Source organism: Carlito syrichta, unplaced genomic scaffold (assembly GCF_000164805.1).
Source record: "Carlito syrichta isolate Samal-C Ts95f unplaced genomic scaffold, Tarsius_syrichta-2.0.1 Scaffold80101, whole genome shotgun sequence".
NCBI lineage: Eukaryota > Metazoa > Chordata > Mammalia > Primates > Tarsiidae > Carlito > Carlito syrichta.
This window is the reverse complement of record NW_007024197.1, coordinates 1-27,566: the sequence shown is the minus strand read 5'-3', so window position 1 is coordinate 27,566 and position 27,566 is coordinate 1. Positions and strand designations below refer to the sequence as shown.

Genomic DNA, 27,566 nt, shown 5'->3' with positions numbered 1-27,566 from the left:
TCCGGTTGATTTTTTGATTTATTGTAGAGATGAGGTCTCGCTGCCCAGGCGGGTCTCGAACCCGCGGGATCAGGCAATCCACTTACCTTAGCCTACCAGAGGCGTGGAATTACAGGTTGAGCCACCGAGCCCGGCCAGAGCGTCTTTCTTTTAAGACTACAGTCCGCTGGGCACAGTGGCTCATGCTTGGAATCCCAGCACTTTGGGAGGCGGAGGTGAGAGGGTTGCCTGAGCCCATTGGTTTGAGACCAGTCTGGGCAACATTGCAAGACTTCATCTCTACAATAAATCAAAAAGTTAGCAGGGCATGGTGGTGGATGCCTGAGTTCCAGCTACTTAGAAAGCTGAAGGATAGCCTGAAACCAGCAGGCTGAGGCTGAAGTTGCTTTGAGTATGCTACTGCACTCCAGCCTGGCTGACACAGTGAAACTCCTACTCAAAAACAAACAAACAAACAAAAAACAACCCCCCCAAAACACTACAGTAACTTTTCAAGTTACTCTGTATGATACAAAAGGTATACTCACAGTTCCTTTCTTATAAAAACTCTCTATTGCTAACTTCTGTCACAAAGAAGTGAAACACTGTGAAAGCATTTTATATTCTCTTTCTACATAACACAAGTTGATTCTTTTTTACATATATCTCAAATATATCCCATCTTTTTATTTGCCTTTTTGTGCAATAGGAATGGAAAACGCGAAGAAAACATATATATTATTATTATTTTTTTTTTGAGTTGGAGTCTCACTCTGTCGCCCAGACTGGAGTGCAGTGGCCGTTCCTGGCCACCGCAGCCTCGACCTGCTGGGCTCAGGCGATCCTTCCGCCTCAGCCTTCCAAGTAGCCGGAATTACAGGCATGCGCTACCACGCCCAGCTGATTTTTTTTTTGATTTATTGTAGAGATAAGGTCTCGCTGCCCAGATGGGTCTCGAATCCGCAGACTCAGGCAATCCACTCACCTCAGCCTCCCAAAGGTGTGGGATTATAGGCTGAGCCACCGAGCCCGGCTTATATTATTTTTTGAGTCTCACTCTGTCACCCAGGTTGGAATGCAGTGGCACACTCCCAGCCACCACAGCCTCGACCTGCTGGGCTCCAGCGATACTTCCACTTCAGCCTTCCAAGTAGCTGAAACTACAGGTGTACGCTACCATGCCCGGCTAATTTTTGATTTATTGTAGAGATGAGGGCCCACCAAGTTGTCGGGGCAGGTCTCGAACCCACAGGTTCAAGCAATTCACTTACCTCGGCCTCCCAAAGTGCTGAGGTTACGGGCTGAGCCATCGAGCCCAGCCTAATTTTTTGATTTTTAAATTTTTTGACGGTGGAGATGAGTTCTCGCCATGTTGCCCTGACTAGGGAGATCTCTTTGGTACTATTCCTAGACTCTTTCAGGGAATACATACAGTTTCTGACACCAAACAACTTAAAATCAAAAGAAATAAAAATATTTGCACCAAATTGCTGGCAATATTAAAAATAACTATCATTTTCCATATACATAATGGTAAGTGGCAAAGAGTAGTTACATTAAAAAGAAGTGAAACAAGCCGGGCTCGGTGGCTTAGCCTGTAATCCTGCGTCTTTGGGAGGCTGAGGTGAGTGGACTACCTGAGCCCGCGGATTCGAGACCTGCTTAGGCAACTTGGCGAGACTTCATCTCTATATTAAATCAAAAAATCAGCCGGGCGTGGTAGCACATGCCTGTAATTCTGGCTACTCGGAAGGCTGAGGCGCCAGGATCGCCGGAGCCCAGCGGGTCGAGGCTGCAGCGGCCGGGAGTGGCCACTGCACACTCCAGTCTGGGCGACAGAGTGAGACGCCAACTCAAAAAAAAAAGAAGTGAAACAGCCATGAACAGAAATACTTTCCAAAATTCAGGGCTACATTTATCCATTCATTCAACATAGAGAACATGTTTGATGACTGAATAACTACAGTTAACCTTTTATTACAAAGCAGTACGGGCTGGGTGTGGTAGCTCATGCCTGCAATTCAGCACTTTGGGAAGCTGAGCTGAGAAGAATGCCTGAGCCCACAGGTTCTAGGCCAGCATGGACAACTTGGTGAGACTTTATCGCTACAATAAATCAAAAAATTAGCCAGGTGTGGTGACGCGCATCTGTAGTCCCAGATTCTTGGAAGGCTGAGGCAGAAGGATTTCTTGAGCTCAGTGGGCAGAGGCTACGGTGACCGTGAGCATGCTACTGCACTCGAGCCTGGGCAACAGAGTAAGATTACAACTCAAAAACAAACAAAGCAGTGTGAAAAACCAAGGTCTTAACAATTATGAATTGTTGACCTACAACTCGGAAGTTTTTGCCCATTATTTCTCAATAACTAGACTCTAAAAAGGCTATGAACTAAAAAAATATCAATAAATCCAAATAGGGATTAGTTATTCTTTAGTTATATTGAGCTTTATTCGTGTATACTTTAACCTTTATTATATACTGTTGATCGTAAAATAACTGATAACTGTCATTATCAAATAATGTCAATGTAAAATCATTTAACATGAAGGGACATGGCAATTTACAAAGTTGAAAAGGCTTTGCTCCACTTGACATTTAAGCCTCCAGCAACTCCAAATTAGAGAAATTGCAGTCCAAGTTCAATTTGGAAAACTGAGCAAGTTTATACAATCAATGACGTGGTCAAAAATTACTAAATTATCATTATTTTATTAGGGTAAACGACGAAAAGAGGCTGTGTTGATGTTTCCATAATCCATTAAGCTGCCTAAAGCCCATAAAGAAATAAAATGTCATCTTCAGGATCAAGTGCTGCACAGGGTCCAGATATGATACCACACACATTTTACTTATATATTCCATTTTATTTCCCTAAGTTAAATGGTCAGTTTTCACAAACAAACTCTCTTCTTTTAGATTCAGCCTTACCTTTAATTTCTGATAATGAGGAAGGCTGCTGCAATGAGTATTCTTTGCAACTTCTTCATTTGTATAAAAGAGTGAACACAGCTTACAGTAAAACCCTGTTTTAGGTATCACATAGTCTATACCTAGAAACACAAACATATATTCTTACAAATTAAGTAAACGGAAGATTTTATTTAGTATTCTCAAATCTTATTACCTGCCAACATAATTTAAATGAGATAACATATTTGTGAGAAGTCCAATATGGCCTAAACTGAGAAAGTAAAAACAAAACCATATTTGTTTGTACTTAACAGACATATAATATTCCACCTAATTGCACTCTTCAAAAAGACGAATATAACACACACAAAAAAATTAAAGGCAATGTACAATTTGCAGAAAACTTTATGAATAAAAAGAACATGGCGACATAATACAAAATCAGGAGACATGGGTAAAAGGAATAGAGAATAATATATCAATTAAAGTTTACATACTGTTCCCCCCAAAGAAATAAAGCTAATTTAAAATGCTATTACAGCTTATATATAAGATTAATTTTAAAGAGAGTTTATAGAGAGGAAGGGAAAAACAAAGCATTAAATCTCACCAACAGGAACATTGGGTTGATATGGTCCAATTCTATACTCATCTGGGATTGTATAGTCCTCCTTGTTCTCATCACTTTGGCCATCTGCATTTTCACTTGTATCTTTGTTGGGATCATCAGCGTTCTCGGCAGATTCAGCACCTGGTTCTGCATTTTCCTCATTTTTAATTCCATTTTCCAGTGCTGCTTCGTTTTCTTGATCAAGTTCCTCGATCTTGTCCACCTTAATTTCAACCAAATCATCATCATTTCTGTCACCAGATTTAAATGCCATGCCTGATTTACGAAGTTTCTGAAGTTCCGAATCTTCCTCATCACCAACCTCATCTAGAGTGACAAAACCTTCCATATGCCCTGGGAAACGACGCTGTTAAGAAAGACAAATTTACTCTGCAACAATTATTCTGCAGCATCCCTTCCGTTTGTTTTACTTGAAAGGGATAGCGTCTTTGTCTTTACTCATTCTCTCAATATACATACTGACTTTTTCCTTTCTCCCCAAAAATCACTGAAGACTTTTTTTTAAAAAACAGCATGGAAGGTCTAGCTCACACAAAAAGCAGAAAACAAACAAGATAAGGATTTTGTAGTTTGTACTTTGGGAGACAATTATGCTTCTGGGGAATGTGTAAAAGAACTTGATTTGATAAAAATAGTAATGTCCTTTGCAAGACAGTATGTCACAACGTGATAGAACTCTTGTTTAGAGAAAACAAAGTTGTGTAATGCTTAAGAAATCAAGTGCTGAAGCATGGTTGGCCCAGATTTAAATGTTAACTGGCACTTATAAGCAGTATGAGCTAAGATTAAGCCATTTACCTTCTCCATGCTTCAGTTTCTTCATTTTTGAGATGGGAATAGTATCTACCATATTATGGATATTTGAGATTAACATATATGTGTATATACAATGAGCTTAGAAATATGTATGGCAGGCTGAGACGAGAAGATTGCCTGAGCCTAGGAATCTGACACCAATCTGGGCACAACTTGGTGAGACTCCATCTCTACAATATATCAAAAACTTAGCTGGGCATGATAGCACATGCCTACAGTTCCAGCTACTTGGAAGGTTGAGGCGGAACGACCATCTGAGCCCAGCAGGCTGACACTAGAGTGGCCGCAGCGTGCCACCACATTCCGGCCTGGGTGACAGAGTAAGACTGTGACTCTAAAGAAAAGAAAAAATAAGAAGCATGTATGGCATTTATGTGCCATAAGTGTCAGTAATTATTAGCTCTTATAAGTGGAAAAACGGTAAACAATCAAGCACTCCAGTCAGAAAAACTAAGCCTAAGTTATTTGATCAAGTCATCAAAACCTGGAGGTAAATATTAGGTTTCTCTAAGAACTGAACATTAATTAAAAGGAACCAATGGAATGCGATGACAACAATCTCCTTTCCGGAGCCCTTTAGCATAAGTAGCGGCTGGGCTCCATGGTTCAGTCCGTAATCTCAGCACCTTGGGAGGCCGAGGAGAGTAGATTGCCTAAGCCTGCAGGTTCGACACCAGTCCAGGCAACATTGTGAGACCTCATCTCTACAATAAATAAAAAATTAGCCAGGTGTGCTAGCGCACGCCTGTAGCTCCAGCTACTTGAAAGGCTGGGGAGGAAGGATCGCTGCAGTCCAGCAGGTTGACACTGGGGTGGCTGTGAGCATGCCACTTCATTCTAGCCTAGGTGACAGAGTGAGACTCCAATTCAAAACCAAAAAAAGACATAAGAAGCTTTCTCCTAAGTCATTTCAATATCCCAATCCTTAAGCTTCACAGCACTACACTGGCTTGGGTTTTACTACTCTTTATGTTTATTTTTCTATTTATCTTTGTAAGTGTCTGGCAAAATCTACATTTCTCACATAGGAAACATTCTTCAACAATTTTTGAATGAGTGGCAAGATGTTTTCAGTGTCTTGGGTTAGTTATCTTATTGCAAATTCATACCCATCTTTAAAAAGACAAGCTGTACTATATACTATATATACTATGCCTACTTATATACTATCACTACAATACCAAAGCATATAAAAGTCTTTCTCCCTCATTGTACTAAAGTTTCCTTTGTTAGCTGACATTTTTGCAACTATAATAAAATGTCCCATTTACTCTATTTATTGCAGAGTTTAGATTAAATGTTTAAATTTAGATTAAATGTTTATATTTTGGCTCAAATCTGGTTTTTCTGAAATACATCACATAAGTCTCCTTATCTGACTTTGCTAGGGTAAATAATTTGAAACACTGATCTGATTTAGTGATCTCTTAAAACAAGTATAAAATATGTTTTTACCTTTTTAAGTTTTTTCTTTGCTGCTGCTGAAGCACTTGCATCTTTTTTCCCAGCTTTTTCTGAAGGTTCCTTTTTCCCATCAGAAGTCACATCACCTAAATTAGCAAGATCAGTTTCATCCCCCACTGAACTGCCACTTTCTAGTAGTGCTGCTGCTTCTTCTTCATCTACAAGTAGTTCATCTTCAGATTCAAGAAGCATATTGGGTTCATGCTCTGTCTGGTCATCTTTTGTATCTTTCTCACCATCTTCACCTGACTTCTCTTCTTGTTCTTTATCTTCGGCTGAACTTTCAGTCTTCTGGGAACCATCAGTTTTGGATTTCTTATCACTTGGAGATTCTTTGCCATCTGGAGAATAAGATCTTTTACTGAAATAAAAAGATACACCACAATTAATTTTTCTGGGTTTAAAAAATAAAAGTTTAAGATACTAGTGCATTTAAAAACACACAAAATTGTCAGGTGTGGTGGCTCACGCCTGTAATCCCAACATTGTAGGAGGAAGAATCGAGAGGACTAAGCTCAGGGATTTGAGACCAGCGTGAGTAACACACTGACACCTCATCTCTACAATAAAAAAATGAAAAAAAAATCAGCTGGGTGTGGTGGCACATGCTTGTGGTTCTTGCTACTTGGAAAGCTTAAGTGGAAGGATCACTGGAGTGCGCAGGCCAAGGTCACAGTGGCCATGAACATGCCACTGCATTCCAGCCTGAGACACAGAGTGAGACTCCCAACTCAAAAAAAACAAAAAAGCCCAAACAACACACAAAATGGCTACTCTGGGGTGTTCACATGGGCAGTGGATGTGGGAAGTGGGACTATAGGTGTATATAGAACAAGTTTAGTGCCTTCATGCAGAAGTTTGCAGGAACATGGGCTTCCGAGGCCTATAGCCCACAGATTAAAGCTCGTGGTTTCCACTGAAGCAAAACCTATCATATTTTCCACACCTGTTAAAATAACTCCCCCCGCCTCCACTGCATATAATTGTGCTAGGAAAACCAAAGTTCTGGAGCTACAGAGGTCTTTCCAGAAATCCAACAGTATGCACATCCACCTTAAGCAAGGTCTATTACCAGACCACCATGGCACTGAGGTTAGGAGGGATCACTTACTGCCTGATTGCCGTCTACGTGGTGTCGCAGCCCAGGAACAAAGAGTTAGGCTGTGGAGAACTGGTTTGTTTTTGGCGCGAACCCTTTGAATTTTCATTTTGTCATTGTTTCTTTTAGAATTTCTTTCTTTCTTTCTTTCTTTTTTTTTAGTTGGAGTCTCACTCTGTCACCCAGACTGGAGTGCAGTGGCACACTCCCAGTCACCGCAGCCTCGACCTGCTGAGCTCTGCAATTCTTGCACCTCAGCCTTCCAAGTAGCTGGAACTACAGGTGCAGCCACCGAGCCTGGCAATTTCTTTCTTTCTTTCTTTTTTTTTTTTTAACACTTGGATGACAACAGTTTTGCAAGAAAATACAGGAAATACAGGCAAGCAGTATTTTGGTTTGAAAGGTTGTGGCTTGTCAGCTCATTCAACAGTTAAAACTATTGTTTGGCTAGTGTGGTAGCTCACACTACAATCCCAGCACTTTGGAAGGTCAAGGTGATAGGACTGCCTGAGCCTACAGGTTCGAAACCAGCCTGAGCAACTTGGCGAGACCTCATCTCTACAATAAATCAAGAAAAATTAACCAGGTGTGATGGCACACATCTGTGGTTCCAGCTACTTGGAAGTCTGAGGCAGGGGGATCCCCTGAGCCCAGCAGGTTGAGGCTGCAGTGGCCGTGAGCGTGTCACTGCTCTCCAGCCTGGGTGACAGAGTGAGACTAACTCAAAACGAACAAAAATAAAAAACTTATTGCTTAAGGAAATGCTGCTGCACTCTGCATCTGTACATCTGATTTCCCTGGAGGTTCTGAATGAAGGCTGCACATAGGCTCATTCACATCCGTCTGTGCTGAGGACCTCAGGGACTTTGGGCTGCACTTTTGAGTATGGGGTGCAGAAGCTTTTCTGGATTTGGATGTGGCTGAGGAGGGAAGACAAGCCAATGCCAGGCGCATGAAGTGAGGGGGTTTAAGTCAGTGGTCACTGTGGGGGTTTTCCCATCTTGCAGTAAAACGTTAATAGAAACTATTTGTAGCCTGCCTGTATTCGTTGGGAAGTTCATTTCAAAGGATTATTTGTCGATGTGAAATCTTTATTGAAATTTTACGTGTTGTGTATTTATTACACCATGGGAACAGAGAACACTGTTTAGTCCTGCATTTTAGACCCCGTCTATTTTTTTCTTTAACGTCTGTCTTCTTAATGCAGCTGTGCCATAAATTCTCCTTTATTTTAAAAAAAATTATAGATTATGATTTCTTCTTACTGTGAAATAAATATGTATTTCAAAAACCAAAAAATTAAATTACCGGGATTTATCTTTTTTCAGTAAGTCAATGCCTCTGTTGGGAATCTAAAAGACAGAAGTTTTGCAGAAGTTAAATAAATGTATTAAAACATATTCATTTTCAGAATAAAAAATTTGTCCAATGAGTAACTGATGTCCACCATTCCTAAATAACCAACTCAGTTTATTCAATATCTATAACCATACCCACAAACCTAAGCTGCTTACAGTCAGAGGTTTATCACTATCACAATAATAGAAAAGTGGAAGATAAACGTTGGTGGCGTAACTATGCTAAAACATTTATCTGTACCAGTCACACAAAATAAAATCATAAACAGATAAAAGCAATGAAGATGTCTTTTACAGAACCCAAGTTTAAAAACTCCTGGTACTAACAAAGATCAGAAAAAAGGCAGTTCCTTTTTAATAACTTATGTTTCTTTAATAGGCTTATCTCTTTCAATAAAACACTATTTCAATAATCTTATACTTTCAGTATACAAAGATGTTTAGATGAATGTTGTGGCTTGCTGGTTTCAGTGGCTCATGCCTATAATCCCAGCACTTTGAGAGGCCGAGGTGAGAGGATTACCCGAGCCCACGGGGTTGGCGACCAGCCTGGGCAACATGGCGAGACCTCGTTTCTACAATAAATACAAATTAGCTGGGCACGGTGGTGCATGCCTGTAGTCCCAGCTACTTGGAAGGCTGAGGTGGAAGGATCACCTGAACCCAGTAGGTTGAGGATGCAGTGGCTGTGAGCATGTCATTGCACCCCAGCCTGAGTGACAGAGTGAAACTCTGACCAAAAAAAAATTGTGAAAATAAGCTTTTAGATGAAGACAAATCAAGCACTACATACCCTCAGTACCAGTTTTTTATATTTCTCAGATAGATCAACCTTCACACATCTCCCCTGAAACCAAAGGGCTTTTTTCAAACAGTGGTCAACCATCGCCATTGCATCTTCTCTCGTCTCCATCTCAATAAAGGCCTAAAAACAAAAGAACAACAACAAAACACACAAAAGACATTATTATTTTCGTTTTTACAAAATTGTATGAAACACTAGTTTTTTTTATTCTATCTACTTGTTAGAAAAATTTAATCTTTAGCATAGTGTTAGTGGTAAAAGTTACTAAAGAAAAATAAGAACAACATGATTTATAGTCCCTAAGATCTACATACAGTTTTTCTGCAAGTAGTAAACTTACAAGGTATTCATCTAAATACTGTAAGAAAAATAAGAGTCTACAGGGACACAAACTTGAAATGCTGAGTCATAAAAGTGTTTAACAAAAAAAGGAGAAAAGATGTTCTCCTCACCCTAAATTAAAAAAACAAGTATGAGACTATTTAATTCACCCATTAAGTTCAGATTTTGAAGTGTGCAATATCCAGTGTTTTCAAAGTATTCTGAAACAATCCTAGTGGAATTATAAATTGGTATATACTTGCTGAAGAACAATTTACCAACACCAAAGTAAAGAAAGCAAGCAACATGATCCAGAATTCCAATTTTGAAATTTTATCCTTTGAGTATTTGTACACTAATATGCAAAAAAAGTACACGCTACAAAATCCATTAACACTTACGGAATAGCCAAAAAAAACCCAGAAACTCTAAATCTCCATCAATTCAGGAAGTTAAACTGGCTACAGTTTACTCAAAAGTATCATGTAAGCTGGGCTCAGTGGCTCAGCCTGTAATCCCAGCGCTTTGGGAGGCCAAGGTGAATGGATTGCCTGAGCCCGCGGGTTCGAGACCCGCCTGGGCAACTTGGTGAGACTTCATCTCTACAATAAATCAAAAAATAAGCCGAGTGTGGTAGCGCGCGCCTGTAGCTACTTGGAAGGCTGAGATGGAAGGATTGCCGGAGCCCAGCAGGTTGAGGCTGCGGTAGCCAGAAGCGTGGCACTGCACTCCAGTTTGGGTGATAGAGTGAGACTCCAACTCAAAAAAAAAAAAAAAAAAAGTATCATGTATAAAGGGGAAGTGCAAAAGTATAATATAATCTCAGGTGAAGAAGAAAAGTGTATTTATATACTGTATGGATAGAAAGATCTTTACTTTCCATTTTGTACCTTTTAATATTTCTTCAATGGTTTACCATGAGCATCTACAATGACTTAAAAAAAAAAAATCACTATCAATTGTCATTGTATGGCTAAGAAAATTTACCTACGAGATAATTTCTTCCCCTACTTTTCTCACTAAAAATGATGTTATACTGGCTGGGGCAGCACGGTGGCTCACACCTATAATCCCAGCACTTTAGGAGATGGAGGCGAGATGATCGCTCAAGTCCAGGGGTTCCAGACCAGACTGGGCAAATTGGTGAGACCTCTTTTCTACAGTAAATAAAAGAAAAATCAGCCAGGTGTGGTGGCACTCGCCTGTGGTTCCAGTTACTTGGAAGGCTGAGGTGGAACGATCACGTGAGCCCAGCAGGTCGAGGTTGCAGTGGCTATGTACATGCAGTGGCCTGGGCAACAGACTAAGACTCTGACTCAAAAAAAAAAAAAAAAAAAAACCCAAAAAACCCACGAAAAAACAAAAACAAAACAACAACAACAAAATACTTATACTACAAAATCTTTTTTTGTTGTGGCTGTTGATAACAGCAGTACTTTGTGCTTAGACAAATTAAAATATACTATAAAATCTTAAAGCATTTTGAGAAAATTATCTTTTTCAAAACCTCCATATGTATATTACCTGGCTTTTCATTCTCATCAATATATAATTCTTTATTTTCCCATAAGGCTCAGCAAGCTTGAGGACAGCACTGTCAGAATAGCCAGAATGGGGTAAATTGCTGAGATGTATCACACGTCCAAGCTCTTGCTTTTGATCAAACTTCTGATCTGGTTTTCCTTCGGGTTTCTTTAATAAACAAAAAAAGGGCAAGTGTGCAATAATTATTAGTCAATAAAGAATATCCTAGTTTTTAGTAACCATTTGAAATGACCAAAGTTAATACATACTAAAGTGACATATTGATATACAACTTGAAAAACACAAACATTACCTTTATTCTTTTATATTTCTGGGATAAATGAACTCTCACTGGCTTGCCAAATACTAATGCTGGTGTGGTTGTGTAATAATCAACTGCAGCTTGAGCATCCTCTGTAGTTGCCATTTCAATAAATGCCTGAAATTGTACAAAAAAATTATTTCTAAAAAATAAAGTTGCCCCAAATCTTTCCAGATGGTATATTTAATCATGGAATAGAAAGTATTTTCAAGAACTGAAAAACAAAACAGAAAGTCAATGTTGAAAATTTGTTGTTTCATTAAAAGGCCACCTCAGATTATATTCATTTCACTATATTACTTTATCATTTACTATGCCCACTGGACTAAAACAATGACTTGATCTGGCACTATTTGGGGATAGGCCTGAAATCAACTGATTTTCCTTTTACAATCTCTCTTTTTTTAAAAGTCAGGGTTTCACTCAATCACCAGGCTGGAGTGCAGTGGCACTGTAACAGCTCACCAAAGCCCTAACTTCCTGGGCTCAGGCAATCCTTCTGCCACAGCCTCCTGAGTAGTTGGGACTACAAGTGTGCACCACCACGCCTGGCCCATAACTCTCATAGTAGTATAATAATCACAATTATTACTAAGAATCACAATTTTAAAAGTTACTAATAATCCGTTAGTACTCATTTGACATGTTAACTATTGGTTTTTCCTTCTATTACATTACAAATTGATGACTTAAGATTACATTGAGCTCCTTTTCTGACACAAAGTAAGTCAATCCTTTTAGGAAATATATTAGTGGCATGAATAAATACCCATATTTCAACTCATACCTCATTAATTTTATTCAGAATCAGATGATTTGAAATGACTCCAAATGGTTCCACCAGCTGTAACAACTGATATCTCAAGTTTTTCCCTCGTTGAAAATCCATGATGTGAACAACTCGGCTAGTTTCCTATCCGTTAGAAAAAAAACAAGTCATTAGAAGTCTCTTTAAAACAATATGAAACAATGCGCACTAGTACTTTTACAGTCTAAAATTAACCAGTAGAGATTAAGTATTTAAAATAATTCATAACATTCCAGAGAATTTAAAAACTACAGAGCAAGCCGGGCTCAGTGGCTCAGCCTGTAATCCCGCGTTTTCGGAGGCTGAGGTGAGTGGAATGCCTGAGCCCGTGGGTTCGAGATCTGCCTCGGCAACTTGGCGAGACCTCATCTCTATGATAAATCAAAAAATGAGCCGGGTGTGGTAGCGCACGCCTGTAGTTCCAACTACTTGGAAGGCTGAGGCGGAAGGATTGCCAGAGCCCAGCAGGTCGAGGCTGCGGCGGCCAGGAGCGTGCCACTGCACTCCAGTTTGGGTGACAGAGTGAGACTCCAACTCAAAACAAAACAAAACAAACAAACAAAAAACAAAAAAAAAACTACAGAGCAAATAAAATGTCACTAGGGTAAATTATTTTTTGTTTTTGTAGAGACATGGTCTTGATCCTTTGGCCTTGGCTTCCTAATGTGCTGGCATTACAGGTTTGAGGCACCATACTTAGCCACATTGGTATAAATTCTTTCTGACTATAGCCACATGGTTATACTATTTCAAAGTTTAAGAAAAGCAGTCTCTGCACTGATTTTTAAATTGAATATTGTCTGTAAGACTATAGGAGAAAATAAATATCAAATATTGTGTGCCTAACTGAATAACAAAGTTTCTAAGATGCCGAATCAAGATGAGTTCTCCAGACTATGGGTACATAAAAACTGAAATTTCAACCAATGTCAAAGTCGTATAAACACGGGATATTTTCAAACCATAGCAGTCTTCTTACAATAAGGACCATGATACAGATTCCATGAGTATGAGACTTAAGTCAAATCACGTTCCCCCAAACAGTAAATAAAGTAAAAGCAAGAGCTATATTACTGACCACTCTGCCTTTTTGCATGTGTCTAGGTCCTTGTAGGTTCCCATTTCCAGCACCTTTACAGGGAGAAAAGTATTTTTCAGTCTTGTAATAAACATACTTGCTGTAAACAAGCTATTTTAATTGAAAAATTGACACCTTTCAAACATAAACAAAAAGCTATTACAAATATGCAATTACCATGACTTTTCCTGTAAAGTTATTTTTGACTAACACCTGAATGAGCCTATAACCATTACATTTAAATTTTATGGTAAACCTTCAAGAGAAAAGTAACATGAATATTAATATTCACCCAGATTTCCTCTTGGTCCAACTGCTGGTCCTCCAAGATGAAATGAGGGAGGTGGTGGTCCCAGAATGCCTGGTGCTGGGTTGGTAGATTGTTGCAACATGAATGGATCACCCCTAGTGAAATGAAAACAAAATATAAAGCATGACAACAAAGAAATCTATCAGAAATAACTTAAAATTTACCATTAAAGCACACCACATATGAGCATAACCACTTCAATCTTTCAGGACATCTATGTGCCAAGTAACTAAGGAAAAATCTATTTTAACAGTAAGAATTACTATATAATGGTTTAGGAAATTTCTGTAAACTACAATGAATTTTATCATACTCTCATTTTTAGTAAAGAAATTCTGAGGCCATGCATGGTGGCTCAAGCCTGTAATCCCAGCACTTTGGGAGGCTGAGGCGAGAGGATTGCCTGAGCCCAGGGGTTTGAAATCAGCCTGGGCAACTTGGTGAGACCTTGTCTCTACAATAAACAAAACAAAAACAAACAAAGAAAAGTAATAAAAATAACCGGGGTGTGGTAACCCATGCCTGTAGTTCCAGCTACTTGAAAGGCTGAGGTGGAAGGATCGCTTGAGCCCTGCAGGTCGAGGCTGCGGTGGCCGTGAGCTGCCACTACACTCCAGCCTGGAAGACAGACTGAGATTTCAACTCAAAAAAAAATTTAAAAAAGAAAGAAAATAAAAGAAATACTGAAAATATTTTTTTTTCTTAAGTGTTGAAAGTTAAACTTGAATTCCCTACACTGATCTCTTTTAGTGGCTGTGAGCTTGCCACTACACTCCAGCCTGGGCGACAGACTGAGATTCCAACTCAAAAAAAAAAAAAGGAAGCCGGGCTCAGTGGCTCAGCCTATAATCCTGTGCCTTTGGGAGGCTGAGGAGAGTGGACTGCCTGAGCCCGTGGATTCTAGACCCGCCTGGGCAGGGAGACTTCATCTCTACAATAAAATAAAATTTTAAAAAATTCGACGGAGTGAGACTCCAACTCCAAAAAAAAGAAAAGAAAAGAAAAGAAATACTGAAAATATTTTTGTTTATGAAATGTTGAAAGTTAAAATTGAATTCCTTACACTGATCTCCTTTACAAACGGTAGCTTTAAAAATTTTAACTTACATTGTGTGTCCTGTATCATTGTCAGGATTCCATTCTGGGTAGCTTTAAAAAGACCAGAAAATTAACTTTAAAATAAAACTGTCCTTTTCACAAAGTAGCCTTGTTTGGACTCTAAAATAGAGATCATTAATTAGTAAAGTTATCTGAGAGTCTAAGTGTTAGAAATATTAGTTTTAAAGTATGTCACATAGACAAGTCAAAAGTTTCAAAACTTCAAAATAATCCAAATAATGAGAATAAACTTGTTCTATATTTCTTGCCAGTGTAAACAACGTATGCTGAAATTTTTTTCCTACATATTTTAAGTCAGTAAAGAGGAAAAGTGTCGCACAAGGAATTAGAAATATGGGTTACACAGAAACAAGAACAGACACATGCTTTTCTTTCTTCATTACTAAATACCAAGAGCAGAGTTGAGTTGTGACATTAAAAAGAAAAGAGACCCAACTAGCTAGGTATATATGAAAACTACAATTCCAGTGAATGCATACTGTGCTGCTTAGGCAGGGAGTTAAAAAATTCCATTTAGGAGCCTAAACACAGAACCAAAGATATCTCAAAGGCAAAAACAAATCAAAACAAGCAAACAAAAATAAGCCATGAAAGATTCTGCTTGACAACTAATTAGAAGTTTAATGACCTTCCCCCTTTTTGCACCATCTATATTTTTAAAAGCACGTACTATAAAATACATTATTAAGAAATTACTCTACATATCAAATGCTACCATTCACTAAGTCTATTAAAAATTCTTTTAATCTGAATAGACAGTACCAACGTGTATTTATCCTAGAACTAATATTAAAACAACAAAACATCACTATCACTGGAAATCTGGTATTCAACATAAGATTTCCAAGCTAAACTTTTAATTTGTAGTAAGTACTGTCCAGACAGTATCAACCATGTGATAATAACATTGTGGATATTACAAGCAAATGATGAACTCCCAAAAACCAATAATGGCTGATTCTGATTCACGATAAGGATGCTTTAAAGGTATTTCAAACTCCTACATTTCAAGAAGAAGCTGGCATCGGCGACTGTGACTTGCTCCATTGATATGTTGACTCCACTCCTGCAGCAAAGTAAATTAGCAGAATTAACAACAATAAAGCTAAAATATTTTCAACTGAACCATTCAAACTCTAGGACATTAATATCTATGCAGTATCATAAGCTGTACAAACACCTGCCCGTTCATTAAATCACAATGATTTAATTTAAAACATTTCTCTATATCCTTGAAGCTTGATCCTGCCCTCAAATACGCTGTGCACATTCTTGGAAAAACTGGGTAACTTGGTCAACATACTTAAAGACTTGAAAGGGAAAAGATATAGAGTTAATAAAGATCAAAAGTAGTAACTGACCTTGAAATCAGCAAGGCATACTGGTTTCTACTGTGGACCAAACTGAAGTATTTGTTGTATAGTAATAAAACTGCTACTTTATAGCACTTTAAATAATTTTTTAAAATCCACATTTTAATCTATTTTTCTAGGACATACATGCTATAAATGTGAACAATTAGTTAAAAAGGAATCTTTAACCTCATCCAGCATTTGTGTCATGCTCCAAGTGTACTACCTACTAAATATGTAGTGAAAAATGAACCCTGGTTAGCACTGCATTAAAAAGCTATCCTTATTAAACAAAAATTCCTTTTTAGAAAATGGCCCCCATTTATCAAAATATTAAGCCACCATTATATTTCCCCAAAATACAGAAGCAAATTTAAGGAACACCTGTTTATAAATTTTAGGGAGGGAAACATTACATTCTATCAATATTTACTGCTTTTTGGTTTATTTTATTTATTTTTTGAGTAGGAGTCTCAATCTTTCGCCTAGGCTGGAGTGCAGTGGCACGCTCAGGGCCACCATAGCCTCAACCTGCTGGGCTCAGCGATCCTTCCGCCTCAGCCCTCCAAGTAGTTGAACTACAGGCGCGTGCTACTGCACCTGGCTAATTTTTGGATTTATTGTAGAGACAAGGTCTCACCTAAGTTATACAGGTTGGTCTTGAATGTGGTTTATTTTAAATTTGGAGAAATCAACTTTCTTATTTTATTCAAATATATTTTCCTTTCTTTAGGGAAGAAACCCAAATATATATGAGTTAACATTTTAGGCAATATAAGATAAGAAAGAACAATTAAGTGGGCTCTGCTGCTAGATTGCCTAGGTTCCATTCCCAAATTGCATATTATCAGATGTGAACCTGTGGTCTACATTATTTAAACTCACTGGGACAATATTCTCATAAGGTTGTTATGAAAAGCAAATTAGTTAATAAAGGCAAACTGTTTATCAGATCCAGGCACATGGAAGTGCTTAAAAAAAAAAGTAAACTATTATACTGCTGATGAAGCAGTCTGGTTTTGCAATTCCTACTTTACAACTATTATTGGATTTCACAGATTGAGGACATTTCTTTAACACCCATGCTACCTACTACAGTTATATTTGGAATATAAAACATGGTGAGGCAGTGTGTTGGGGGCACGCTTAAAACTGAACTAAAATAAGGCATTAAATTACAAGATATACCTTTTCAGAAAGCTTCAGAATGCTATTTTATAAATGGGATCTTAATTTTTAAAAACTACTTTATATTACAGCAGTTTATATAAAATCCTATGCCCTAAAAAAATTAACTAAAATCCTCTGAAAGAACTAAGATGAAACACATCCAAATGTAATAGTACTTATTTACAATGTTGGGAGCTATCAACTACTATTCCCATGTCTCTCAAAACTAGATCCTCTTTTTAAAATGGCTAATAACTAAGAAATTCGAAGAAAATGCTCCAACTAGCTGTACAACCAGATATTTGGCATATCTAAAAGTTTCTACCGGCAAAGCAATAGATTATTAATTTGTTCAAGGCCATTTTTTAAGTGGCCGTAGGCAAGAGGAAACATAGGTAAAGTTCACAAAATTCAGAAGGATTAAACAAATACTCATTAACTTAGACTTTTCTAAACTAAAAACCTTCAGATTAAAAATATCCTTAAATAGTAATATTCTGGGAGAGCAATGTTATTCCACTAAGCATGTTTCTAATTCATAGGAGATGCAAAGGGTAGCAGGTACACAACTCAACAGAAATAGCCAATCCACCGTGTTCTTTAAAGGTTAAAACATGGTAAAAGTGTGGTTGGTCTTTCAAAAGAGTTAGAAGTATGGCCAAGATCTGAAAATTAGTCATGTACCTACCAAACTCATCCACTACTAATCTGCACTACCATACCTGGTCTCTTACTGTTTGGCTTACAGTGAGGAGTAAGTGAAGATTTAAAAAACAAAACAAATCAAAGCAATAAAACCTATGTCCTTGGATTCTACACTGAGGTAATTTTTCTGTAGGAAAACTGTATTTACCTTAATACTGGAGATACCACCTTGATGTTTCTGAGATACCTTACTTTATATAAACAAAGAATAATTTGGGAAGCACTTCAACAATGGCAGAATAAAGAATAATTTTAAGGACTTTTAGGGCAATACCAAAAGAAAAAATATAAATTCAAAGTAATAAGACAGCCAAAGGGCTGTAACGGGGAGTTTTCTTTAAGTGAAAGGAACCTGAAGGAGGCCTGGGATTGTACAGAAAAGCAACTTGACATTCTAAGATGACCTACAAAGAAATACAAACACCATCATTTAAAGTCACCTAAAAAAAGTTACAATCCATTAAGACAAATTAGAATTTTTCACCTAAGTTTATTTCATAATAAGAATTTTTTAAAAGCATGTAGACTAATGTTACACTAAGTGAAAAGAACAGATTTTCCAAGTTATGCAGCAATACCAGAGAGCAGGATTAAATGTTTAAAAATGTTTCATTATTTACTTCCATCACAAGAATTTTCTCTAGTCATTTCCATACCAATTATAAAATGAAAAAGGGTCCACTGCTAAAGTGAATATTTTTTTCTATAATGCACATAACCTAGAAAAAGTGGTAGGTTAAGGCAAACTAGAAAACTAGAAAGAGAATCTGTGTTTAAACTTCTTAAAAATTAGTCCAGTTTACAAATACCACAAATTTTGTAAATCAAACAAAAGGCCTCTAAAACAGTTCTTAAATGTACTCATTATTTTGACAGAATACCAAAACTAGCTAAAAACTAAGCATTTTTTTTACATGCTACAAGTACCTCTTGTACTAGAGTAAAGGGTATCCTACTCTTGAATCCAAGGTTTCCAGTATTAAAACTGCTTTTTTGTTACTTTAGTTCCATTTAAGTTATCAGCTTTCTTCAGGAACTAGAAGGTAGCAGAATTTGGGGGAAAAAATCATATATAAAAACAAACTTTTCTCTGATATATGTCCTCTCATGGTTCTCCTTTGTGTTCCATGATGGATGTTCCAATAGCTTTATAGCAGAGAATGTAAGTCTTTTCATTTGAGACAATGCAACGATCTATTTTCCTCAAAATTTGAGATCCCATCTGAGAACACTGGTCATACTGCCATTTCTACTATTATTTATAAATAGGCAAGAAGTAACATAGAAAAAATTGGGAGTCACCAAAGTTTAATAGACCCTTCATAATATCAGTTCACACCAGAACTTAAAACTTGGAAGTTTAGTACTAACAAAAACTAAAATAAACTCCATAGTATATTTAACATACCCAACAAATTTAGAAAAAGATAACACCCAAAACATGTACCAATTAAAATTTTCTAACCTTTGAGTTTGGAGGAATATTTCTTCAATGAAAATAAATCTTAAATGTTTAAGTGCACCAAAATTTAGCATTTATGTCACTTTGGTAGGGATTAAAGATTAAAAGACAAAAATACAGAAATCCAAATATAGGAAAGGGAGTGACTGTAATACTCTTTAACAGAATATTAAAAATAAAATCTCTAATGATATGATTTAGTCTAAAAAAAATCAATACTCACAAAAAATGCATATCAAAGGAATAGATATGAAAAGAAAATGACGCTTTCAGATGTTACTGTAAAGAAAAACCCTGTAACAGTAACCATCAAATCAATTTCGTGGCAACAACTTGTTCCAGTTAAGTAGAGTAACTAAACAACACATCAGGAAAAATGGATGGTCACAGATTAGAGATCAAGCTACTGGGGTGCTATAACGTTGACTTTAGTCAATTGCACCGCATATTGGGGGAAAAAACCCAGTGAGAATGAGTAACACTGAAAAAGGTGAAAGAGAAAGGACAACGTATTTAAAGGGTATTTTGAAAAAGTTCCCATTTTGCCAGATGTAATAATTAAAGCAAAGGAGAATTAGATTTTTTTTTTTTCAAATGACTATTCCAGAAGTCTAAGCCTAACTCAGAAAAAGAATTTGTTTACGAGAACACAGAGCAGGATACTGTAGTGGTTGATTTGTCCAAGTCTCTAAAGGGATAGATGCAATATGGGATAATAAAAAGTGAGTTCTGAAGTATGTTTAAGAAAGTTGTGGAAAAGGAGAAAAAAAATGATGAAAAATTTCAGTCATAGTATGAGAGTTTGTGTTAAAGGGAAATTAAAAAAGGAAGAATGAACTAATCTAAAATATGAAACATACTGAAACAAACACCAGGGCTCTACATTAACTCTTTCCCTGTAGCCACAGATAAGGAAAAAAAGAGAATTGTTCAAGAATACATCTTTACTAAATACAAATCAGCAATCAAGACAGATGGAGAGCTGAAATCTAGCATCCTGAATGGCAGAACACATGGACTGCAAAAAAATACTTAATTCAACAAAGCAGACAAAAAAACCTGCTTAAATATGTGATTAAGAAGAACATATTGATGCCAAAAACCAACAAGATAATCCCAGTGGATGACAGCTTTGTGGCCAGAAGTAATCTAGGCAGAATGTATTAATGTAAAGCCCTGGTTTAAAATGCTCAAAAACAATTACCTTCCAAATAAAGTAAGTGTTCTCAAAAGCATAAATATTCTTGATCAACTCAGTGTCATCAGACTATAGAATTAGAGTAAAGATATAGGTAAATACAGAATAGGCACTACAATGTAAAAGAAATTAGAAGCATCTGTTGCTTTAACTCACCTTATTAGAATGAACTGGCAAATCACATATAGAGCACAGATGGGGATAACCCTTCGGTAAGAGTCCATGGAAGTCTTCAATATTGCTACTTGGAGGAGCGCCCCTCTTTTTCTCAAAGAGAGATCTCTCTTGTAAGGGGCCAGGACCACGTCCCATTCTCTCATACTCACTGTCAAATTTATGATAGTTATGCGAGGTCTCACCAAAAAAAGAATCATCCCTACACCTTTCTCCATCTCTTAATCTGTCATCTTCATAATCCATTCTGTCATAATAACCAGATTCTTGAGAACGACTTCCATGGTCATAATCAAGCACTGGGTTGAGACTAGGACCACGATCATCAAAACTATCTCTTCTAAAGTGCCTTTTTTCTTCCCAATCATCCCTAGGTACTCTGTAGGGTGGCTCCCGTGTAGCAGATCTGCCATCTCTACCATAACTCAATGTAGGGCCTTCTTCAGTTCTCCTCCTTTTAAGCTGTAGAAGGATTTGGGGCAAATTCTCAGGAGTAATCTTGTCCTCTGGATAACGACTCAGTTCATCTAAGTCTCTAGCAGACAGACCAAAGCTGGCCAAAATGTTACTGGCCTGGTCTGCATCTCCACGGTGTTGAGAAGATAAAGGGAGTGGACCTCTACTTCCAATGTTAAATATAGACTGCAAATTATGGGAAGAAGTACTAGCAGAAGACAGTGCACTATGAGCTCCTTGTTGATTCAATGAAGAACTCATTCCAAGATTCATTAAACTAGCAAGGCGTGCAGTACCCTGGTTCATCCTTCCAAGAGATGCTGGCATACTTAAAGACTGGGTTGCAGCAGCAAGAAGGCCTATTCCTGCCGCAGACAGGTCACGCCCATGACCCTGTGAGTCCCTACCGAGAGATGACTGCTGGAATGACTTGGACATTGTAGAACTATCTCTTGTCTATTGTATAGATTTTAAAAAATTGTTTTAAAGACGGCCAAAAAGAAAGCTCAAACTAGAAAGCTAGGTTAACTTTGCTTCAAAAAATGGTAACGCCAAGAAAAAGGATCAATAAGGACTGCAGAATCTTCTTCAAGCTGAGAACCAGCAGACAACTCTGTAGAAAAATAAGCAATTTTAGTCATAAATCCCTTTAAGTAGATGCCGTTTTTTTAAGAAAAAAAAACTTACGCATCATGTTGATTTTTTAAAAAACCATTTAAGATCTCAAACTTACAAGGAATTTATTACATATCTTAAACAGATTCCTGATGTATGCAGAGCCTGCATATAGATATTTAAAAAGTAATCTCTCATGCTAAAGTTTAATAAAGGGAATTTCATACTGAGTTTAAAAACATTTAAATCGAAGGGTTAGATGTTGGAGTACATCAAAATTTTGGTAAAAATATAGATGGGTTTCTTCTTTTAGAAGAATAAAAATACACCCTATAGTATGATGCTTAAGTTCCAGAAGACTAAAAACAAAACAAAAAACAAAAATCAAAGTCAGCAAGTCAAAGATGAATCAGTTGTATCTGTTTTGGAAAATGAGACCTATTATCACTATCAGAAAGAACTAAGTAAAAACACAAGTAAATGAAGTTTAGGTGTCAAGTACCTAATATAAGATCTAAGACCAAACATAATCAGCTGAGACCATTATGCAGCAAAATCAATTTGAGGTGAAGACAGATGTGAATAAGAAAAATAAGTCATTTCCTACAGTTTTAAGGATTTCTGTCCAAATTAAAGTCATATAACTAACTGCCTTTTTGCTGACCATCCTGCATCAGGCAGTGCTTACTTCGTATCTAATCTTATAAGGTAAGGAGAACAAACTCTGTCAGTTCAGAAATAGGAGCCCTCCCAAGAAAAAAACCTGAGTGCAGAAAATGTAGGTGATTTAAAGAAGGGAAATTCCCCAAGTTAGCATTCGCCAGTACTCATTTAATGCTCGGGGTACTGCACATCTAGAGAGCAAAATAGGTAAAAATGAAAACAAGATCTTAGTTATATAGATTCCTGTAAACATCACAAGAATAACCCAATCACCTGGAAATTTTAAGTTCTGATTATGATCCCCCAAGATATGTTTCTGGATGAAATTATTTTTATTTCCTTCCTTAAATCATTATCCTTGTACCTCAGAAACTGTCACATAAGAATTTGCAAACAATTCACATACGATTCTCATAAAATATTAGTTAAAAGATGCACATAACAAACGTTCTCAGTGAAACAATTTTATAATCACAACTACACACAGAGGCAAATCTGAAGTTGTTTGCTACAGAATTTCATTAAGAAGCATTGCTTAGTTAAGTTTTATGTTTGATCACCAATACACCTAAGCACTGTTGGTTTAATGTTAAACTTTATTACAGAAAAATCACACAATATCCAATACTAACAAGTCTATTGTAAGACCAATTTCACCAATGATAGATTAAAGAAAGAATACACTGAACGACTATACAGTGGTAGAGGAAGTATAAAAAAAGTTGCAGGTAAGAAAGATTTAGACTAGATTTTAAAAAACAGATTTAATAAAGTTAAAAGGACACAGAAATGCTGTAAGTAGCTGGAGTTACAGAAGATGTTTTTGCACACCAAGAAAGATGAATTTGAGAAAAGACACCAAAGATACTAGTTCTAGATGAGATCCACTATGTGAACTACTTAAGCTTTAAGATAAGATCAAAAAAGACAAGAATTTGTGGACTTTGGATGAAAAGTTTCTTTGATATGTCTTATAAATGCTACACAGATTGGCATGTGAAATGCTACATAAGCACTGGTGAACCCTCTAAATTTTCATGTATATTTTTACTTTATTTTTGAGTTGGAGTCTCACTCTGTCGCACAGGCTCAAGTGCAGTGGCATGATCACAGCCACTGCAGCCTTGACCTGCTTGGCTCAGAAGATCCTTCCACCTCAGCCTTCCAAGTAGCTGAAACTACAGGCCTGTGCCACCACACATGGCTTATTTTTTTAATCTATTGTAGAGACAAGGTCTTGCCAAGTTGCCCAGACTGGTCTTGAACCCCTGGGTTCGGGCAATCCTCTCTCCTCTGCCTCCCAAAGTGCTGGGATTAACAGGCTTGAGCCACCATGCCTGGCTACATTAAAAAAATTAAAAAATTAAATAAAAACCTTTAGAGGATTTTTCAGATAAGAAAATATTTAATTATCTGGGTTATTACAAATTGCAGCTTTGACTTCATGTTATAGTTAAAGCTTTGTATTATTGTAAAGCCAATCTTTTGAAAGAACTAGTCTTTCCCCTCAGAGATATTATATAATGGTGATATGAGTAAAAATTTTTAAATGGCCATATTTTAATCAATTATGGCTGTTAGATTATAAAGCTCCCAATTACATTATTTGGTAGCTTATATGAAAAAACAGTGGATCTACAAAATGAAAGGAAAAGATAAAAGATAACCTTAAGACAAAACAGAAAATGGATGTCAGAGAAACTCAGAGAAGGGGCAAGACAAACAATGTAAATCCCATGACAACGTGTAATTCCAGACAACCTTAATTTTTTTTAAATACTGAGACTTTCAACTTAAAATTCATCTCCGCACAAGGACACCAGAGTCATTACTGGAAAGGAACTTATGTTGGATTTTTGATCAAAGCACAAATAAAGCACACTCTTAAAATATTTTTATTAGGACCAAAAAAAAAAAAAAATCAAGACATAACAGCACTCATTGAGAAAGCATTTATGAAAAGTTTCTCTACTATATTTGGTCAATGTTGAACACAGATGTACAGTTTTAAAGAGTCATTCATGGGACCTGCTGCCTATTAGTAAAGTTAGCACAATATCGAGACATTTAGTAAATCACTAAACATTTAGAGGAGATTAGCTTTTTTCACTGTACGTTTTTCCTCTAACTACCAAATTGCCTTTCATAGTAAATTGAACTAGGGGTTAATACAACTTTGAAAATAGTTCTTTTGAGCAAAAGTATATCAAAATTTGACCAGGTGTGGTGACTCATGCTTATAATCCCATTACTTTGGAAGGCCAAGGCAGGAGAATCACTTGAGCACAGGAGACCAGTCTAAGCAATAGTGAGACCTACTAAAAGTAAAAATAAAATAGCTGGGTGTTATGGTGCCCATCTGTAGTCCAAGCTACTTGGGAGGCTAAGGTAGAAAGAAAGAGCACCTGAGCCCAGGAGGTTAAGGTTGCAGTGAGCAGTGATCAGTAATCGTGCCACTGCAATGCAGCTTGGGGGAGACATACTGACTCAAAAAAAAAAAAAAAAAAAATCCAACTTACTCATTTAAAATCTCTATGTGAATTAAAAAATAATAAAACATCTATGTGTAGGTTGGGCACTGTGATACCCTTGTAATCCCAGCATTTTGGGAAGTCAATGCTGGTCATGTGAGCTCAAGAGTTCAGGACCAGCCTGGGCAACACAGTGTGACCTCACCTACAAAAAAATTTAAAAAATTAGCAGGGTATAGTGGTACAAGCCTATAGTACCAGCTACTCAGGAGGCTAAGATGGGAGACTCACTTGAGACTAGGAGGTCAAGGCTGTAGTGTACCTGGAAAATGCCACTGCACTCTAGCCTGGGAATATAGAGTGAGGCACTGCTGCAAAAAAACCCACAAAAAACAACGAAAAAAACAAACAAACAAACAACAACAAAAAACTCAAACCTATATAATAAACTCTAAATGCCCGTTAATGCAGAACCGGAAAAAGAGACACCTCTACCCCCCAAGAAATACCAATATTATCCATAATTTCACTTTACAAATGCTGTTTACTATAACCTGATAATCAAATTCTAAACAAATGAGCCTAAAACTCATTTTTATAGACAACCCCAAATAATTAATCTGGAACTTAATCAGCCTGTTTTTTTGAGTTGTAGTCTCAGTCTGTCGCCCAGACTGGAGTGCAGTGGCACACTCACCGCCGCCCCAGCATTGACCTGCTGGGCTCCAGCGAGCCTTCAGCCTCAGCCTTCCAAGTAGCTGGAACTACAGGCGTGTGCAACCACGCCCAGCTAATTCTGGTCAGGATTTTTAAAGCAAGCACCTGATTCTTTCAAACCAACCAGAAGGATGGCCTAATTACTATTTACTTAAATTTTTATTCACCGATTAAATTTTGTAATAATTTTATAAAGAATTTACCAATATAGTTTCCAATGCATTTATTGTCTTTTGAGTCAGGGTCTCACTCTGTCCCACAGGCTGGAGTGCTGTGGCACAAACACGGCTCACCACAGTCTCCAATTTCTGGCTCATGAGCTCTTCCCATCTAGCTGAAACTATTGAGAGTAGTGAAGACTACAGGCATGTGCCATCATGTTCAGCTAATTTTTTCTTTTGGGGAGAGGGGCAGCAGCTATGAGATCTCACTATGTTGCCTAGTTCAGTCTCAAACTCCTTGGGTCAAACAAGCCTCTTACTTCGGCCTCACCAAAGTGCGGGGATTACAGGTGAGCCACCATTACCAGCCCATAGTTTCTATTTTACAAGTGTTAAAAAATTTTCATTTTAATAATGTTAGTCTATGTACTGTCTTCTCTTACTATATTTTATAACAATTATATATGTGTTTGTTTTTTGAAGTGATTATACTTAGCTGAGAAACTACAATTTTTTTCCTTGGGGTTTGAACCACTTTCAAACTTTATACTGTTTTCAAGTGTCAAGGTCATCTCAATATGTCATATATCTGAGTGGCTTAAGAGTTTTTTTAAAAAATAAAATAAACTACTGTACTACGTAATTTAAATAGTAAGCCCCAGTCGGGCACTGTGACTCATGCCTGTAATTCCAGAAATTTGGGAGGCAGAGGCAAGAGGACTGCCTGAATCCACAGGTTCGAAACCAGTCTGGGCAACTTGGTGAGACCTTGTCTCTATAATAAATCAAAAAATTAGCAGGGCGTGGTGGCTTGCACCTGTAGTTCCTGCACCTGTAGTTCCAGCTACTGGAAGGCTGAAGCGGAAGAGTCACCTGAGCACAGCAGGTCAAGGCTGCAGTGGCCGTGAGCATGCCACTGCACTCCAGCATGGGGAACAGAGACTCCAACTCAACAATAAACAATAAGCCCCATAGGAAATATAGTTCCAACTCCATTAATTTCAATTTCATATGAAGTAATATTGTGCCATTACCAAATATGAAAGATAAAACATGATAAAGTATGATGCCAGGAAGAATGAGAAACAAGTATTAACATTTTCAAGTGCTTTGAAACTACTGCTCTTAATCCATTTGACAGACTTGAATTCAACTTCTAGTCCACTTCTTGTTCCTTAGGCTAACTACTGATAAAGAGTGTTGCAGAGTGGCTTCCACTGCTGAGAAGATAGGAAACATCATGTTGATCAGTAGATGGGTTTCCCACTCAGACCTAATTCTTTCTTCTTCCTAGGTTTGAAAATGTTTTCTAGTAACTTTCAATTAGGCACAACATATTTTCAGATTAAAAATACACAGGAAATTGATTAAGTAAACCCACAGTACAAGATGGAAAGTCATTCCCTTTACCTGATAATGTTTACTCTTTACTTGCAAAATAAACAGTTTCTCTCAAGGCTCCATTTTGTATCCGTAAGATTTGTCCCTCCATTCATATGGTCTCCTCTCTTGACTTCCACAAACATTCATACAACTCTTTTTGTATACTCTGGATTTGGGGGCTTAAATGTCTTGACTGGAATGCTGATTCTACTACAAAATAGCTGTGTGACCTTAAGCAAATTACTTCACATCTGTTTCTTCATATGTAAAAAACATAAAAAATAATACTTACTTCATAAGGTTGTAAAAAGATGCAATCAATTAGCCTACATAAAACACCTAGAATGGTGTTTGGCACATAGTAATAAACACCACAGTAATCACCTATTTTTGTGTGATCTGATTCTTATAAAACTAAGAAGGTAAAATGTTACTTCTTCTTTTTTTTTTTTTGAGTTGGAGTCTCACTCTGTCGTCCAGACTGGAGTGCAGTG

At 37.3% G+C, this 27,566-nt stretch overlaps 1 protein-coding gene across 3 annotated transcripts in view; it reads right to left on the bottom strand.

The window, feature by feature from the left end:
• Nucleotides 1-21,751, bottom strand: part of MATR3 (matrin 3) — a 27,169-nt gene extending 5,418 nt beyond the window's left edge. Inside the window, exons 1-13 of one of the 3 annotated variants that reach the window (XM_008054905.1) lie at nt 20,589-21,751; nt 15,550-15,611; nt 14,534-14,575; nt 13,409-13,521; nt 13,117-13,169; nt 12,018-12,143; nt 11,222-11,347; nt 10,909-11,076; nt 9,052-9,183; nt 8,209-8,252; nt 5,793-6,162; nt 3,501-3,723; nt 2,909-3,030 (exon numbers count right to left, since the gene is read on the bottom strand). In XM_008054905.1, the coding sequence (XP_008053096.1) occupies nt 2,909-3,030; nt 3,501-3,723; nt 5,793-6,162; nt 8,209-8,252; nt 9,052-9,183; nt 10,909-11,076; nt 11,222-11,347; nt 12,018-12,143; nt 13,117-13,169; nt 13,409-13,521; nt 14,534-14,575; nt 15,550-15,611; nt 20,589-21,500 (2,493 nt within the window). In that variant the 5' untranslated portion in view covers nt 21,501-21,751. Of the gene's footprint in view, nt 1-2,908; nt 3,031-3,500; nt 3,868-5,792; nt 6,163-8,208; nt 8,253-9,051; nt 9,184-10,908; nt 11,077-11,221; nt 11,348-12,017; nt 12,144-13,116; nt 13,170-13,408; nt 13,522-14,533; nt 14,576-15,549; nt 15,612-20,588 lie in introns of all 3 variants that reach the window. The other 2 variants (XM_008054897.1, XM_008054913.1) reach the window with 2 other exon arrangements.
• Between the last annotated feature and the right edge of the window lie 5,815 nt (nt 21,752-27,566).